This window comes from Acomys russatus, chromosome 5, assembly GCF_903995435.1.
Source record: "Acomys russatus chromosome 5, mAcoRus1.1, whole genome shotgun sequence".
Classification (NCBI taxonomy): Eukaryota; Metazoa; Chordata; class Mammalia; order Rodentia; family Muridae; genus Acomys; species Acomys russatus.
Window position 1 is genome coordinate 60,626,937 of NC_067141.1, and position 16,686 is coordinate 60,643,622.

General features: G+C 44.8%; 1 protein-coding gene across 4 annotated transcripts in view; it reads right to left on the reverse strand.

The window, feature by feature from the left end:
- The window catches only part of Arhgap19 (Rho GTPase activating protein 19), a 37,301-nt gene extending 23,946 nt beyond the window's left edge, over window positions 1-13,355 (reverse strand). For 3 of the 4 annotated variants that reach the window (XM_051146557.1, XM_051146555.1, XM_051146553.1), the window contains exon 1: window positions 13,261-13,355. In XM_051146557.1, coding sequence (XP_051002514.1) covers window positions 13,261-13,316 — 56 coding nt within the window. In that variant the 5' untranslated portion in view covers window positions 13,317-13,355. Of the gene's footprint in view, window positions 1-3,349; window positions 3,627-13,260 lie in introns of those variants that run through there. The other variant, XM_051146554.1, reaches the window with a different exon arrangement.
- Window positions 13,356-16,686: the final 3,331 nt, after the last annotated feature.

The following is a 16,686-nucleotide window of genomic DNA, read 5'->3' on the forward strand; positions in this document are numbered from 1 at the left end:
TCTGTATGCCTATGACTCACAAGTTATTGAAATCTAAGTCTTGCTCCGAATGGTTTTCTCTACAAGGCCCTGGTCTTCACATTTAAGAACTCAATCATTGAGCCAATAAGACTGCCAAGCCTGAATTTGATACCTGACTCCCACATGATAAGAAGAGAGAACTGACTCCCACTAGCTGTCATCTGATCCCCACATACATGCTGTGGTGCACACACTCACAACACACAAAATAAATGAGTGTCAAAATGCTTTTAAGGGATTCAGGATTTAGGTCATGGTAGAGCGCTTGTCTAGCAGGTGCAAGGCCCTGGGTTCGGTCCTCAGCTCTGAAAAATAAGGAAGTGTGCAAGGTGGACATGGTGGTACACACCTTTGATCCCAGCACTTGGGAGGCATAGGCAGGCAGGTCACTGTGAGTTCGAAGCCAGCCTGGTCTACAAAGTGAGTCCTGGACAGCCAAGGCTACACAGAGAAACCCTGTCTCAAAGAAACAAAAAAAAAAAAAAAAAGGTTTAAGTGTAAAATGGGCATTCTCGGGCTGGAGAGATGGCTCAGAGGTTAAGAGCACCACCTGCTCTCCCAAAGGTCCTGAGTTCAATTCCCAGCAACCACATGGTGGCTCACAACCATCTATAATGAGATCTGGTGCTCTCTTCTGGTATACATGCAGGCGAAATACTGTATACATAATAAATAAATAAATCTTTTTTAAAAAATGGGCATTCTCCATGAGGCTGAGGCACAGAGACTAGGAGCTGAAGAGCCCTATACAATCCTATACAATGAGACCCTGACTCAAAAAGCACTTAAGTTGCTAAAGAGATGGCTCAGCAGTTAAGATACTTGCTGCTCTTCCAAAGACCTGAGTCTGGTCACCAGCACCTATGTCAGGTACCTCACAACTGCTGGCAACTACAGCTCCAGGGGACCTGAAAATTTTTTTTATAAAACCTCTAAAAAATAATAATAATAATAGTTATTATTAAATTTAATTTAATAAAAATAAGAAGTGTATTACTCCACCTCCTATAGCACACATATCATTGTTTTTAGCTACCATCAATTATCCCTAACAGTTGATTCCAATCTCTATCATACACATATAATCATCAATTATATAGCAGATGAATAACTATAACTCATCACAAAGGACTACTTATCATATATCAGTAAATCAAAATTAAATTCACCTGACTCATACAGATACTTTCACAATACAACATCCACTGCACCCAGGCTATCAAGTACTATTCCAGGAAAAGTAATGCCTCTAAATATTAAACAGCTCTAATCAACAGCACATCTTGCTAACATGACATGACCTTCGGTCCCAGGGCTGGGCTTTTTGCATGCTAGGCAAGTGCTCTTCCCAGCAACATCCCCAACCTCAGTTAGCTGGCTGGCTGGCTGGCTGGTTGGTTTGGTTTGGTTTTTGAGACAGGGTCTCACTCTTTGTAGCCCTAAAGCTGGGATTCCAAGTGTAAACTACCACACCCAGTTAATACGGTTTGCTTGTGGTACTGAGGGTTAAACCCAGTGCACGCAGGACAACTGTTACCACCGAGCCACATCACAGCTCCACTGATAACTTTTAACAACACTATAATGACAACAAGACACAGATAAGTAAACTTCAAAGTTCAGCTGTACTTGAAAAAAGCAATTGCATAATTTTAACAGCCCCAATCTTCAGTCTGTGGCTACTACACGCCTTTTACTGTAAGAAATCACAAAGAATTTAGGGCCAGCAATATGGCTCAGCCAGTAAAAGTGCTTGCCACCAAGCCCAACAGCCTGAGCTTAATCCCTAGGAGCCACATGAAAGGAAAGACTCAATTCCTGCAAACTGTCCTCTGACCTACACACACTCACACACGTATACACATGTATACACATGTACACACACACAAAAAAATTTTTTTTTTAATTTTTTTTTTCGAGACAGGGCTTCTCTGTGTAGCCCTGGCTGTCCTGGACTCGCTTTGTAGACCAGGCTGGCCTCGAAATCACAGCAATCCGCCTGCCTCTGCCTCCCGAGTGCTGAGATTAAAGCTGTGCGCCACCATGCCCAGAAAATTTATTTTTTAAAACAGAAATCACATCAGAATCTATAGCTCTGGGTGTGTGCTCTTCAGCCAGACATCACTGACTGGAGCACATAGAAGCTTATCCCCTCAGCTGTCCACACGCGCTCACACTGCTTTCCTACATAAACTCAGGCGCATCCGTGGTGATTATATACCAGTTACCAACAGAAGCTTTACCCTTTGACAAGAGCCTCTTTTTTCAGTGTCAGTAATTGCAAGAAAGAAATGAGAGTCACTATGGAACTATTTCCTATAATCACTGCAAGTGAGAAGTGACTACAACAACAAAATCCAGGAAATGCATAGCACAATAATAATAATAATAACAACAACAACAACCATGAGGTTGTCTGATCATTAATGTAATTCACATTGTTTTCAAATCTGAATAACTAGTTTCAGATCAAATTAATGTACATAAAGTGCATATATCCTATTCCTGAAGTAGAAACATGCACACATATAAAAGCCTACAGACTTTCGTTATTTTAACATCCAGAAAAGGACTGGTTAAGACTGAGATCTTTGCCATAGCTGACCCTTCCAGCCCTAACCTGGATCAAATGCACATACTTGAAAAGGAACAAGAAACACAAAGCCTTCCCTCCTACCAGCCATCATCCTAAAAAATGCTTCCTCCTAAACAGCCTTGAGCCGGTTCAAGGCTACCCTAAGAAAAAAAAAGATAGCCGGGCGTAGTGGTGCATGCCTTTAAGCCCAGCATTCGGGAGGCAGAGGCAGGAGGATCACTGTGAGTTCGAGGCCAGCCTAGGCTACAAAAGCAAGTCTAGGACAGCCAAGGCTACACAGAGAAACCCTGTCTCGAAAAAACAAAACAAAACAATGGAAGTCCTAATGTAAGACATAACCCGTCTCATCGACTTTCCCCTCTGTGTCCCCACCCAACCCTGCCCATGTTCATTCACGTACCACTCACACTTTTTCTTTACATAAATTATTTTTAACCTCTTCCTCACTTTTTCTGAGTGCAGCACCTGGTATGAGGACTTGGCAAGACAGAAATGATTTAAAGTGGAAGATAAGAGATGGAAGACAGTTATAAGAGGCTTTCTTTTAGAAGCCCCCCGTATTGCAAAGCCCACTAATACCTTCCCAAAGAGCAGACACTTTCACAACGCAAAGCTAGCATATCAACGACTGTGTCTAACTAAGACAATTCTAGGACTAAGAGAAACAACATCCTATTCTACAAGAGTTTAAAGCTAAGTTCGATCAAGTTCAAGAAAAATTAAAGTCCTTACATAAACGCCGAAAGCTTCTGATGAGGCATTGCTAAGTGCAAGAGACAGGACAAGGCTTCCTCCTGCTGTGACAAAGGACTCTCCTTTCTGGGCCCCTGTGCAGCCTACACACATTCCAGGCATGTAGGAGGCACAAGGACATATTATGGGGCCTGAAAGGCAGTACTTACTAAGCCTCTGAGTACTGTTCTGCAAGGAGGAACAAAACAGAAGTAAAAAACTAGCTAATTATACGTGCCGGGCTCTGAGTGAAATTCAACGGCACACTCCCTTCACCACTTCCACACTGCAGGTTGTAGAAAATGAAATCTCATATAATATAAGCACACAGGACAGAGAGTTTTATAATATGGGGGAGGGATGATCTCTACTTTATATCATACATAAAAAATAAATTCCAGCTTCCAGAAGCCATTTTTTCTTAGATTTTTTTAAATTTGTGTATATTCCTGTGTGAGTTTGTACTCCATGTGCACACAGGTACACACAGGGGCCAGAGGTAATAGGATCCCATGAAACTGGAGTTCTAGGCGATTGTGAGCCACCTGACGTGGGTACTGGGAACCAAACCTGGGTCCTCTGCAGAAGCAGTAGGGTAGGCATTCTTAACTGTTGAACCATCTTTCTAGTTCAGCACAGGTTATTAAATGAAAATCCCAGTGCCAGACATGGGATAGTTCCCACTGGTCAGGGAGACCCCAGAGGCCCCAAGACAATATAAGCTATTGCTAATAGATCATATTGGTAGACACTACACAATTGGCTGAAGGACTTAGAAAAATCAGGCTGGAACTGACCTAGAACATCCTCCCTGCAGTTAGATTTCATACTGCCTAGAAGGTGCTATGCAGACTAATGGGAAAGAAAATCACTGTCTTAACTGTGACCCCTGCATGCGACAATACTAACATGGCAAGAAAGACATGCCACTGGGAAAATGGTAACATGATTTTACAGGGGGTCAACAACTGCCTTCTGGCTGGATTTGAACCACAGTCCACATAGGGAAGTCACAGGTCCTAGGAGGAACCCGCTGCTGTTTTGTTAAATGAACATGTTGCTAAACTGCCTCCTAAATGCTTATGTTTATTCCTGTAGATTGTGCTGCTCTCAAGCTTGGTCCTCAGTGGTGCAGCTGTAAGGTGCCTGTGCTCATGCTAAGCCCCCGATGAAACTCAGTGGGTCACAGAGAGAAAAGTGAGGAGGAGGAAGAATGTGAGGGGGCTTTGAGGGGAAAAGAAGAGGTTCAGGAGGAATAAGATAAAAGAGGGTAATGAAGATAGAGATGATCAAAATACACTATATAAATGCATGAAGTGGTCAAAAAGAATTTTTTTTAATTCAAGACAATATAGACCTAAACGTGAAACAACAAATATTGTTTAAAAAACAAAAACAAAAAAACTTTAGAAACCAAGTGTTTCATTTGGGGAGGAATTTTCCGTGGGGGGGATGCTTATTATTGTTTCTTTCGGTCTGTGTTTCACCATGCTAAGAATAGAACCCAGGGCTTCATGCACGCTAAGAGAGCACTCTGCCACTAAGCTATATCCCCAGTCCTGAAAACAGTATTTAAGAGGAAATCAGCCAAGGTAAAGAAACCACCAAGGCCCAGCAGTGATTGGGGGGGGGGGGGCCAAGGAAGAAATCAAAAGTGGACATTATCTAATACTTCATGCAAATGAGAGGCCGTTGGGTAAAGGCTCCTGCTGTCAAGCCAGACAACCTGAATTCGATCCTTGGAAATTATAAAAGTGACCACAATGAAATCACAATGTCTACACAAGAATGCAAAGACTTTTCCCTTGTCAGGTTCTATCAGAAAGCTGCTTGTCGTTTTGAAATGCTGGTGTTACCTCAGTTCTTAGAATCATAGCCTGGGCCCTGGCAACTCTGTCTTCAACAGGCCAACTAAACAGACAAGCAGTAGAAAACAAAGAATAGAGACTTATTCAGCGTGGCCAAGAGAAAGAGGAAAAGGAGCACCTTGACACACAGACACCCCAGTTCATCTTCTGGGTCCTGACATTAAGTTTTATAGGTTTTTGTTTTTTGATTTGGGGGGTTTTTGTTTTTGACACGGGGTTTCTCTGTGTAGCCCTGGCTGTTCTGGAACTTTTTTTTTTTTTTTTTTTTTTTTTTAAAGATTTATTTATTTATTATGTACACAGTGCTCTGCCTGCATGTACACCTGCATTCCAGAAGAGGGCATCAGATCACATTATAGATGATTGTGAGGCACCATGTGGTTGCTGGGAATTGAACTCAGGACCTCTGGAAGAGCAGTCAGTGCTCTTAACCTCTGAGCCATCTCTCCAGCCCAGCTGTTCTGGAACTTACTCTGTAGACCAGGCTGGCCTCAAACTCAGAGATCCACCTGCCTCTGCCTCCCAAGTGCTGGGTTAAAGGCGTGTGAACCACCACCCGGCACAGTTAGGTTTAAATAGTAGGCAAGTGGTAGGCACAATAAGCAGTCCAAGACAAGATGTGGTCCCACCCATCGCCACTGTCCAAGCTCCAGGCTCCCCGACAAGGTGGTCTGACACACTTTATGAAATCTCTTTCCAGGAAACAAGCTCCCCATCTGGCTGGCAACATGGGCCCAGCACTCTCCTTCTCTCCAACATGAGATTCCTGGGAAACATCCCAATTTCTTTTTTTTTTTTTTTTTTTTTTTTTTTGGTTTTTCGAGACAGGGTTTCTCTGTGTAGCCTTGGCCATCCTGGACTCACTTTGTAGACCAGGCTGGCTTTGAACTCACAGCGATCCGCCTGCCTCTGCCTCCCGAGTGCTGGGATTAAAGGCGTGCGCCAACACGCCCGGCTAAACATCCCAATTTCATGCAGTCCATTTTTGTCTCGGTAGTCTGGCAGCTAAAGGTAGAAGAAGGTCTTTGTCTTAGTCACTACCCTTCTGCTGTGAAGAGACACCACGATGAAGGCAATTCCTATTAAAGAAAGCATTTGGTGGGGGGTTGCTTACAGTTGGAGAGAGTGAGTCCGTTATCCTCATGGCAGGAAGCGGACAGGCAAGGACTAAAGCACTAGCTGAGTTTTACACCCTGATTCCCAGGCAGCAGCTGAGAGAAAGAGACACTGGGCCTGGCATGGGCTTCCGAAACCTCACGCCAGTGACAACACCTCCTCCAGCAATGCTCTTGAATGAGGCCACACTCCTAGTCCTCCTCTAAACAATCCACCAGCTAGAGACTAGAAATGCAAACACACGCGTGTACTGGGGTTCTTCCCACTCAGACCCCCACAGTCTTCACTCCTGTCAAGACACGGCACTCAAGCCCAGGGCCCACACACTCTAGAGAAGCATTCTACTAACCCACGCTTACACTCCTTCAGTTTTTTTAAGGGATTGTTCTGGTTTGTTGGTGGGTGGGGGTGTTCTTGTGAGTCAGGGTCTCCTTGTATAGGCCAAGGTTGACTTTGAACGCAAGATCTTCCTGCTTCCACAACTTAAGTGCAGGGATTCCAACCATGTAAAATAATTACATTATTTTTTTTCAATATTGTATGTGGTACATGCATATATGTGTGCATAGGTGCACCCCATGATGTACATGTGGAAGCCAGAGTTGACTTCTGGTATCTTTTCTCTTCACTTTTTTTATTTTTTGTTTTTGAGACAGAGTTTCTCTGTGTAGCCTTAGCCTCCAACTCACAGCAATCTGCCTGCCTCTGCCTCCCCAAGCGCTGGGATTAAAGGCACCACACCCAGCTTTCACTTTATTTTTTAAAACAAGTTCTCACTGAACGAGGAACTCACCAATTCAGCTCCAACACCTGGAGTCCAGACCAACCAAGGCTACACAGAAAAACCTTGTCTTGAAAAAAAAAATTAGGATTTGGAATTGACATAGTGGTAGAGTGCTTGCCTGGTACACTTGGAACTCTAGGCCTAGGTCTGGTCCCTCTATTTAAAAAAAAAAAAAAAAAAGCAGCACAGCTATGGTCAGAAGCAGGAAGTAAGAAAATGGGTGATTAGGGGTGTAAGCAAACAGATAAGCAGCTATCTCAGAGATCAGCAAAGCCCAGCGTCATTTTACAACCTAGTTGTAAAGGCACTCTGCAGTGACTTCCCTTACCACTAGATGGTACTCTGCATGGGAAGTGATAGGCTTGCAGAATGCTGGAAACAGGATCCACCTTAGAAAAATCAATTAAAGAAAAAAAGAAATGTAAGTGGTTCTGAGGTCACTGAAGCCAGGAACCCACACAGCTCCGAGGAACAAGAAGCCAGCATCCTGCAAATGGATCTTTTGGCTGACTTCTATCCAAACTATAAACCCACAAAACTAAATGTTTCCTCCCTGGTGAGTTACTTAACTTGATTTGTTCTCTTAAGAACCACAAGTTTGGCAGCATTTCTCAAAATACAGGCTATATTTAAGGCTGTCTGAGCCTGACCTACCTACCACCTGTGAGAAGCTGCATTTTCAGCCCTAAGAGGCTATGAAATATGGTGCTAAGTACGTCTCTTTATTGGGGACCTATCGGAAAAGGAATAAAGTATCAAACAAAACTCAGATATTCTCCCTCTTCCTACAGTCTACATTTCACATAGCAAGTTTAAGTTGGATCATGAGAGCAGCACGTAGAGAAGACAAAACGGGCCATGTGCCCAACTTACAGGCTTTGCGGCCACAAGAAACAAGCCAGAGCAGTAAGCAGCCCCACACGGTTTCACAGCACAGAATCTACTTCCTTACATTTAAACCTTAAAGTCTGCTGTAAGAGGCACTGTCTTGCGAAGGTTCTGTAATGCGACCTTATCTCCTAGATACCAACCATCTGCAAAATGTGTTTAGCCCCTGTATTCGCTCTCAACCTAAACTAATTTGAAGACACAAGAACAACTTGACATGAACTAACAAACCAGAGGTGAGAGAAGTCTAGGCTAGGCTTACCTTCTTACCCAAACACTGCAGTCTAATAGACTGGCACGGGGTTCTATGGAATGACAACTTAATGTCCTCAATCAAGACACTGAGTTAAGCTTCCTGGTGTCCAAGGCATCACTTTGTTGGCTTACTAATAATGTTTCTCCTTCTGAGTGTCAAAAAAATTGGCCATTACTCTTGTGGTTAACTCCTCCCATGATTTCCTTCCCCAGAAAATATACAAAGAGAAGAAAGCTAATTGCATTAGGAAGTAACACCAATGGGCTGGGGAAATGGCGTAGTGTATAAAGGCATAAAGGCGCTTTCTGACAAGCCTGGCCATCTGTGATCCTTGGACCTACATGGTGAAAGCGAGAGGCTATCCTTTGATCTCCACCCATGTGCCATGCACACACACACAATAATGGGGGTAGGGAGTGTTGTTGTTCTTTTAAAGTCACATCAGGGGTTGGCAGGACAGCAGGACAGCAGGACAGCAGGACAGGATTAGGGAGTGCTTGCTGATCTTCCAGAAGACCAAGAGTACAGTTCTTATCATCCACATCAAGCAGCTTAAAACAACCTGTAACTCCAGCTCTGGGGGACTGACAGCCTCTCCTGGCCTATATGGGCACCTGTCACATGTGGTAAACACACAGACATACATAAATAAAAATAATTTCTTTAAAGTAACATCAAGATTCTTTATTTGTGGAATACTCTGTAGGACATCTCACTAACAGGGCCCCCCTCTTATCCATTTGATCAAATCTTTGACTCCTCAAATTAGTACAAAGTCTCACGAGATGATTCTCTCTAGACTTTAGATGGCAAGACTCCCAGGCCATTAGTGCTGGAAGCACTTCTACATCTGCATCTGTGTGCTCCAAAATCCAGAGTGATGAATACTATCAGAGAACCAGCCAATGCTTTTGCTCTGGAGGATCTTACTAAAAATCCATTAGTTTGGAGCCATTGGTTTGCTTTGTTTTGGGTTTTTTATTTTTTATTTTTTGTTGTTGTTGTTCTTGTTTGGTTTGGTTTGGTTTGGTTTTTTGAGACAGGATTTCACTGTGCAGCCCTGGCTGTCCTGAAACTCATTCTGTAGACCAGGCTGGCCTTAAACTCAGGGATCCACTGCCTGTGCCTCCCCAAGTGCTGGGATTACAGGAGTGTGCCACCACTGCACTGCCTCTTGTTTTTGAGACAAGTCTCACTACTGTAGCGTCAACCTCACTAGTGCCACCACCAACCTAGGTACACTATTTTGATTTTAAAGTTAAAACAAACAAGTAAACAATGATGTGGATGGGGAGACATAGCTCAGCAATAGATGCCTTTCCCCTCCTGCACACTGCCCCACCCACTCCGCACTACAGAACAGAGGTAGAGGGCAATAAACACGGGAGGAACAAGCACATGGTAGAAGCACAGAGATAGGCTCAAGCTACTGGTGACATACATCTTGGGAAGAAGAAAGACTCAAAGTGCTGCTCTCTTCCTCCTCCTCCTCCTCCTCTTCTTCCTCTTCCTCCTCCTCCTCTTTTTCTTCTTCTTTTTTGAGATAGTTTCTCTGTGCAGCCCTGGCTGTCCTGGAACTCACTCTGTAGACTAGCTAACCTTAAACTCAGAGATCCACTACCTCTGCCTCCCAAGTGCTGGGATTACAGGCGTGCACCACCCAGACCAAAGTGCTCTTCATGCTACCGTGCTCTACAATGGCTTGTGTCTATTAGCTTCGACATATGTTCTTATCTACCAAACAGTTTAAAGACAGGAAATAAAGTAGACAAGGCAACTAGCCCAGAAGCATGCTCACATAGTGCCTAGAAATTTGATATACAGTATCAACTACTTCACAGATGTAAATAAGATATCAGGATCCATAAAAAGAAAAAATACGTAATAATTTTATTTTAATGGCCTCTCCCAATCAAACAGTAAACTACACCCCAAAGATGAGATTTTTAAGAGTTCTAGTCTCTTCTAAATTGAATGGAATCAGCAAAATCCTATTGGGGGCTTCAGTTAGTAAAGAAACATTCAACCCCCTGGATCGACTTGTCTCTTTTCTAACTCTCCTAATCTAAGACATATATATAATTTTATACATAGACATTTTGAAGTTTTTAAATAACAGCACTTTACAAATTCTTTTTATTTATTTATTGGGTTTTGGGGTTTTGGGTTTTTTTTTTTTTTTTTTTTTAAAGACATAGTTTCTCTATGTAGCCTTGACTGACCTGGACTTGCTTTGTAAAACAGGCTGGCCTTGAACTCACAGTGATCTGTCTGCCTCTGCTTCCCTGAGTGCTGGGATTGCAAGCGTGCACCACTGTGCCCAACTACAAATTCAAATTTTTGTACTAGCATTTACTAAGCACTCTGTTAAATCATAGCTATTTGAAAAAGAGAAACAAGCCAGGCATGTTGGCGCACACCTTTAGTCCTAGCACTTGGGAGGCAGAGGCAGGCAGATCTCTGTGAGTTCAAGGCCAGCCTGGTCTACAAAGCGAGTCCAGGACAGGCAGGTGTTAGGATTCTGCTCCAGTGTGCCTACCTGTGATGTCATTCCTACACGCCATGGGGCGTAGCTCTGCCCAGTGTATAAACGGACAGACCTACCTCGCCCTTCCCTCTCTTCCTTCTCTCTTCCTCTCTTCCTCTGTCTGTCTCTCTCTGAAGTAGGGACCCTTCCTCCCCCCTTTCCCTCTCTCCCCATGCTCATTTAATAAACCTCATGTAATGTAATATCTGTTGCCTGGCATCTTTTTCTCTTGGTGTCTTACTGCCTTATTTCTTATTATTAAACATAAAACCAGGGCTGTTACACAGAGAAGCCCTGTTTAAAAAAAGGAGGGGGGGGGGGGCTAGAGAGATGGCTCAGCGGTTAAGAGCACAGTCTGCTCTTCCAGAGGTCCTGAGTTCAATTCCCAGCAACCACATGGTGACTCACAACCACCTATAATGAGATCTGGTGCCCTCTTCTGGTGTGCAGGTGTGCATGCAAGCAGAAAACTGTATATGTAATAAATAAATCTTAAAAAGAGAGAGAGAGAGAGAGAAACAAAGATTGAGGAATTTAGATTTAGATTTGTGATATCTGTTCTTAATGAGTTTGCTCAGTAAGCACAAAGCTCCACTCCTCCAGATCATGACAGTGAAGGCAATCCAAATGAAGGGCACACGCCCAACTCAAGAGAGTGCTCAGCGTGAGGAATCCTGCTAACCCACCACAGCAACACACTCATAGGAGCTTTTCTCACAGCCTGAGTGTCTCCTCAGGATATACTTGAGACACCAAACAGTTCCGCAACATATCTGTAAATGCTAACTACATACTGTGGGCCAGGGAGGTGGCACAGTGAAGAAAGGAACATACTCAAGTCTCACAACCAGTGTGATGCTCAAGCCCACTCGGTGGAAGAAGAGAACCTGTGAGTTGACTTCCTTCCCCTAGGCATGTACTGTGGCACCTGAGCACACACATACATAAGATAGACAACAGATTCTTTGGTACCAAAGGGTACAAAAGATAGACAACAGGCCATTAAGTATATGGGCTGGGAATGTAGCTCAGTCAGTGGAATGCTTGCCTAGCATACATGAAGTGCAGGCATGTGATTCCAGCACCACATAAAACAGGGCTTGGTGTACATGCCTGTAATCCCGGCACTTGGGAGGCTGAGACAGACATGGGACTATGTTTTTTGGTTGTTTTTTGTTTTTTGTTTTTGTTTTTGTTTTTTTAAGTAAATAAATAAGTAAGCCTCACAAGAACACCAAGCTTTTCTCCTGCAATATGCAATTGACCATACTGGGGAAGGGGAAGCAGGCCTGCAAGTTCCACTCCAGCCCAGCAAGAACCTCTCTCTGTAACAGCAATAGACGGTTTCAGATTCAGATAAAACTGTGTTGTGTTGATCATGTAGCTAACAGTTTCAAATTTTAGATTCAGTTGGCAGTGGCCTCGTGAGGAATTCCAAGTCCCCTTTCTGTAGAACAGTACTCATTTGTCCTCATGTTCGTTACAATTCAGGATTTTTCGAGTTGGACGAGGGGTGAGCGAATGACATTTATCAACCCACAGGCACAGTTCTCAGGCAAAAAAAAAAAAAAAAAAAGTCAACCATTTATGGGGAGGTCAAAGAGTGGAAAACTCCTTCATATAAAACATTAATATACCCAGACAAGCCCATGTGGGCTCAGGAAGAATCAGGCTCTGGAATGCAGTTTCCCAAAATTCTTGCATCTTTTGTTCCTTACTAAGGGTACCAAAGTATGGCACTGACCATACTCTGAAACACTAAATAACCTCCTTCTATTGGAGTGTATCAATTCCCGATATTATTAATCAGTTAAAACAGGCTCTGCTTTATGACAGGGACACTACAGTACCCCTGTTTAAGAAAGAAGAAATTAAGTCACAATATCATAGACAGAAGAACCCACGATGTTTGCTCTTCAGTTATTCACCAAGGAAACACAAAATCTAGCCAGGATGGGAGCTAGGCGCTTTAAATGCATTGCTCCATTCCGTCCATGTTTCGAAATTAGCATCGTTATGTTCATTTAGAGACGCAGGCTGAAGCCAGAGGTCACTCAGCCTGGGGACAAACCCCTTTTAACCGTCACTCAAGTCCCTGACTGAAGCGCGAAGGCTGCCCCGAAGGACATTCAGAGCTCTTGTGGCGTTAGAGGGATTCTCTAAACCGCTCTGGGCTTCAGTTTCCATTCAAAGCGTTCGGCGCCGGGGCAGGAACCGCAAGCGCAGCCCTGAGCCTGCAGCCAGAGCGGCCGGCGGGCTCCACGCACGGCCGCGGGACTCACGGAGACCAGCGCCCCCCGGAGCACAGACCGCAGCTACGCGCCTCAACCTCCGCAGGCGCGACGGCGTAGGCACCTCCGGAGCGAGGAACAAAGGCCAGCCCTGTCGGCTACGGTGACTCAAGGGCAGGGCGGCGACATCGCTAGCCCACAGTCCCGTCTCCTAGGCAGCGGGACCGAGAACTTGGCTCACCTCCGGCCAGAGTCGCTGGAAGGCGCCTCCCCTCTGCTCAGCGCCTCTGCCGCCATCTTCCGCGGCAGCTCGGTCCGCGGCTCCGCCCCCGAGCACTCAGATTGGCTAGGGTGTTTTCCGAAGCCCCTGACGATTGGGTGAAACTATAGCCCCGCCTACAAAAAAACAATCCCATGCTACTATTGGTCTATTCAAAAATATAACTGTCATTGGTAGCGCAGAGCAAAAGAAAAGGTCCCGAGGCCTGCCGGGAGATGTAGTTTCTCGTTTTGATTAATCCATGTAATTCTGTAGAAACCCTGTCTAAGGAAGAAACAAAAATGCTCTGGAGTCAGTAAGCTCATGTTCAGGGCCATCTCCATCACTCCCAGCTCTGTGGCCCTAGAGATGTTTCTTAGGCTTCTTTCTTTCTTTCTTTTTAAGATTTATTTATTATTTATATAGTATTCTGTCTGCCTGCGTGTGCATCTGCTGGCCACAAGAAGGCACTGTACCTCCTTACAGATGGCGGTGAGCCACCATGTGGTTGCTGGGAATTGAACTCAGGACCTTTGGAAGAGCAGACGGTGCTCTTAACCTCTGAGCCATTTCTTAGGTTTCTGATCCCATCTCCTCTTCTTTAAAATAAGAAAAATAGTGAGTTTTACAGGGCTGTTTCCAAGATAAAACGTGATGATCCTGAAAAGCTGCTTAGCAACACAGTGTCTAGCACATGGTGAGACTAGATCAGTGTTTGAAATGACACCAGGAATATTTAGAATGCTAGCCTGCCTTCTGAGAGAACACGTCTGTCTCCCTGCAGAGAGGACCATGCGTTACACCACAACCACAGTTGAACCTGTTACCCTGGAGAAGGGCAAGTTTCTCCTCAAAACCAACTGTTCCACTACCATGATTTCTGATTCAAAGTAAATATCACTGTTAAGTGCTTTGGTCCACACTCAGCTGGTACCTGGTCAGCTATGAGGCCATCTTTACTCAGGATGGTGATATGTATGCTTGCCCAGCTGTGATTTGTGACAGCTTGTACAGGCATCTGAGCTGAACAAAAGGCCATCACTGTCCCCAGCCCTCAGTGAGTTTACAATATGAGAAGACAAAATGAACACAAAAGTCACACACAATGCTGAGAGAGGTGGCTCAGCTAGTAAAGTGCAAATAGGAAGGCTTCAGTCAAAAGCCAAAAGCGCCAGACAAAGCGGCAGACCGCCTGTCATGCCAGCACTCAGGAGGAGAGATGGAAGGAGTCCTGGAGTTTGCTGGCCAGCCAGCCTAGTCTAATTAGTGAACTCCAAACCAATGGGAAATCTTTCAAAAAACAAAATGGATGAGCCCTGAGGAAGACCACCTGAGGAAGACCACCTGAAGCTGTCCTTTATCCTACACACACACACACACACACACACACACACACACACACACACACGTTCCTTGCTAAAACATCCTTGGCTATGCACCCAATTCCAGCATTCCAGCATTCGGGAGACAAGAGACAGGAGGGTGAGAAGTTCCAGACTACCTATGGTTACATGACACCTGATCTCAAAAATGAAATAAACTAATACAAATTCAAGTAAGCTAGGCATCTGGTGCATTCCTGTAATCCACCACTTGAAAGGTAGAGGCAGGAGGCTGAAGCGCTTCAAGTCATCTTTGGTTACATGTAGACGGCTATATGAAACCCGTCCTCAAAAAATAAATCACGTCATAAGTCAGACATGACAACATATACTTGTAACCACAGCACTTAGGAGGTGGGGGGCAGGAGGATCAGGACTCCAAGGTCATTCTAGCTACTACATAGTGAGTTTGAGGCCAACCTAGGCCACATGAGACCATGACTCAAAAATGAAATAGCAACAAACTGTTTTACATTTACATTTACAGAGAGTTGTGATTATCTCATCTGTGTGTCTTTTTGTTTTGTTTTGTTTTTCACAACAGGATTTCTCTGTGTAACAGCCCTGGCTGTCCTGGACTTACTTTGTAGACCAGGCTGGCCTGGAACTCACAAGAGATCCACCTGCCTCTGCCTCTGCCTCTGCCTCTGCCTCCAGAGTGCTGGGATTAAAGGCGTGCGCCACCATGCCCAACTCATCTGAGTGTTTTAAAGATCAGACATGGTAAATGAAAGAGGAAAAGAGCCAATCCTCAACATCTAAAACTGACCCAAAACAGGGCTGGAGCACCAGGATGCCACGTCAGTGGTCATTTTCCTACCGCAGCTGGGAACAGCCAGGTCATAGGCCAAAGCCAGCAGAGACAAGGCTCAGAAGCACTCTGCACCTCCCAGGACTGAGCTCAGGGTTGAGACCAGACGCCAAGAGAGCCCTGCCTCTTGCTCCACAAAGCTCACACACTGACCCCAGGCTGGGGACCACGCCATTAAGGCTGCCACAGCAGAATTCTGAGAGCCAAAGCTCTACCAAGCAGCCAGGCCTGGCACAGTTGCCAGGTCTGGGGGAGGATGGGGTGATGGGCACTGCCCTAGATAAAGACCATGACCAAAAGAAGCTCGGGGAGGAAAGAGTTTATTTGGCTTACATATCCAGGTCATAGTCCATTGAAACAATCTAATGCAAGAACTCAGGGCAGGAACTGAAGCAGAAACCATGGAGAAATGCTACTTTGGTGGCTTGCTTTTCAGCTTCAAGTTCAGCTACCTTTCTTTTTCTTCTTTTTTTTTGTTTTTTTTTTTTTTTTTTTTTTTTTTTGTTTTGTTTTGTTGTTGTTTTGTTTTTTTGTTTTTTCGAGACAGGCTTTCTCTGTGTAGCCTTAACTGTCCTGAACTCACTTTGTAGTCCAGGCTAGCCTCCAACTCACAGCGATCCACCTGCCTCTGCCTCCCGAGTGCTGGGATTAAAGGCATGTGCCACCATGCCGGGCTCAGCTACCTTTCTTTTACCTCCCAGGAACACCTGCCCAGGGGTGGTACCACCCACCGTGCCTGTGTTCTCCCACATCAATCACTGATCAAGAAAATGTCCCACATACTTGATATGATGGAGACACTTTCTCAGTTAAGGATCTGAGAAAACAAAAACAAAACAAAACAAAAAAAAAAATAATGAACACCCGGCACCTTTCAGTGGCTGTGAAAACCTGCAAACAAACCAGAGCCTTTAGGTTGGGTCTCTGTGTTCTCCCATCAAAAGCAGTCAGGAGGCCCTCCCTGCTGCTGGTGGTTTCCAGGGTAGCAACACACTCCAGGCTCAAGAATGGACTGGACTGTGGTAAAGTCACAGGAAGGGTGCCTTTCAAAGGTTGATCTTGTCCCTGGACTTTTTTTTTCCTCTCCCTCCCCCCTCCTCCACCTCCCTTCCAGTTTTCTCCCTACCACCCTGCTCTACCACCTACTCCCTGCCATGACTTCCTGCTCCACCCCAGGCCCAGAAGCATCAGGGCCTGAGATTGTTGGAACTGAGA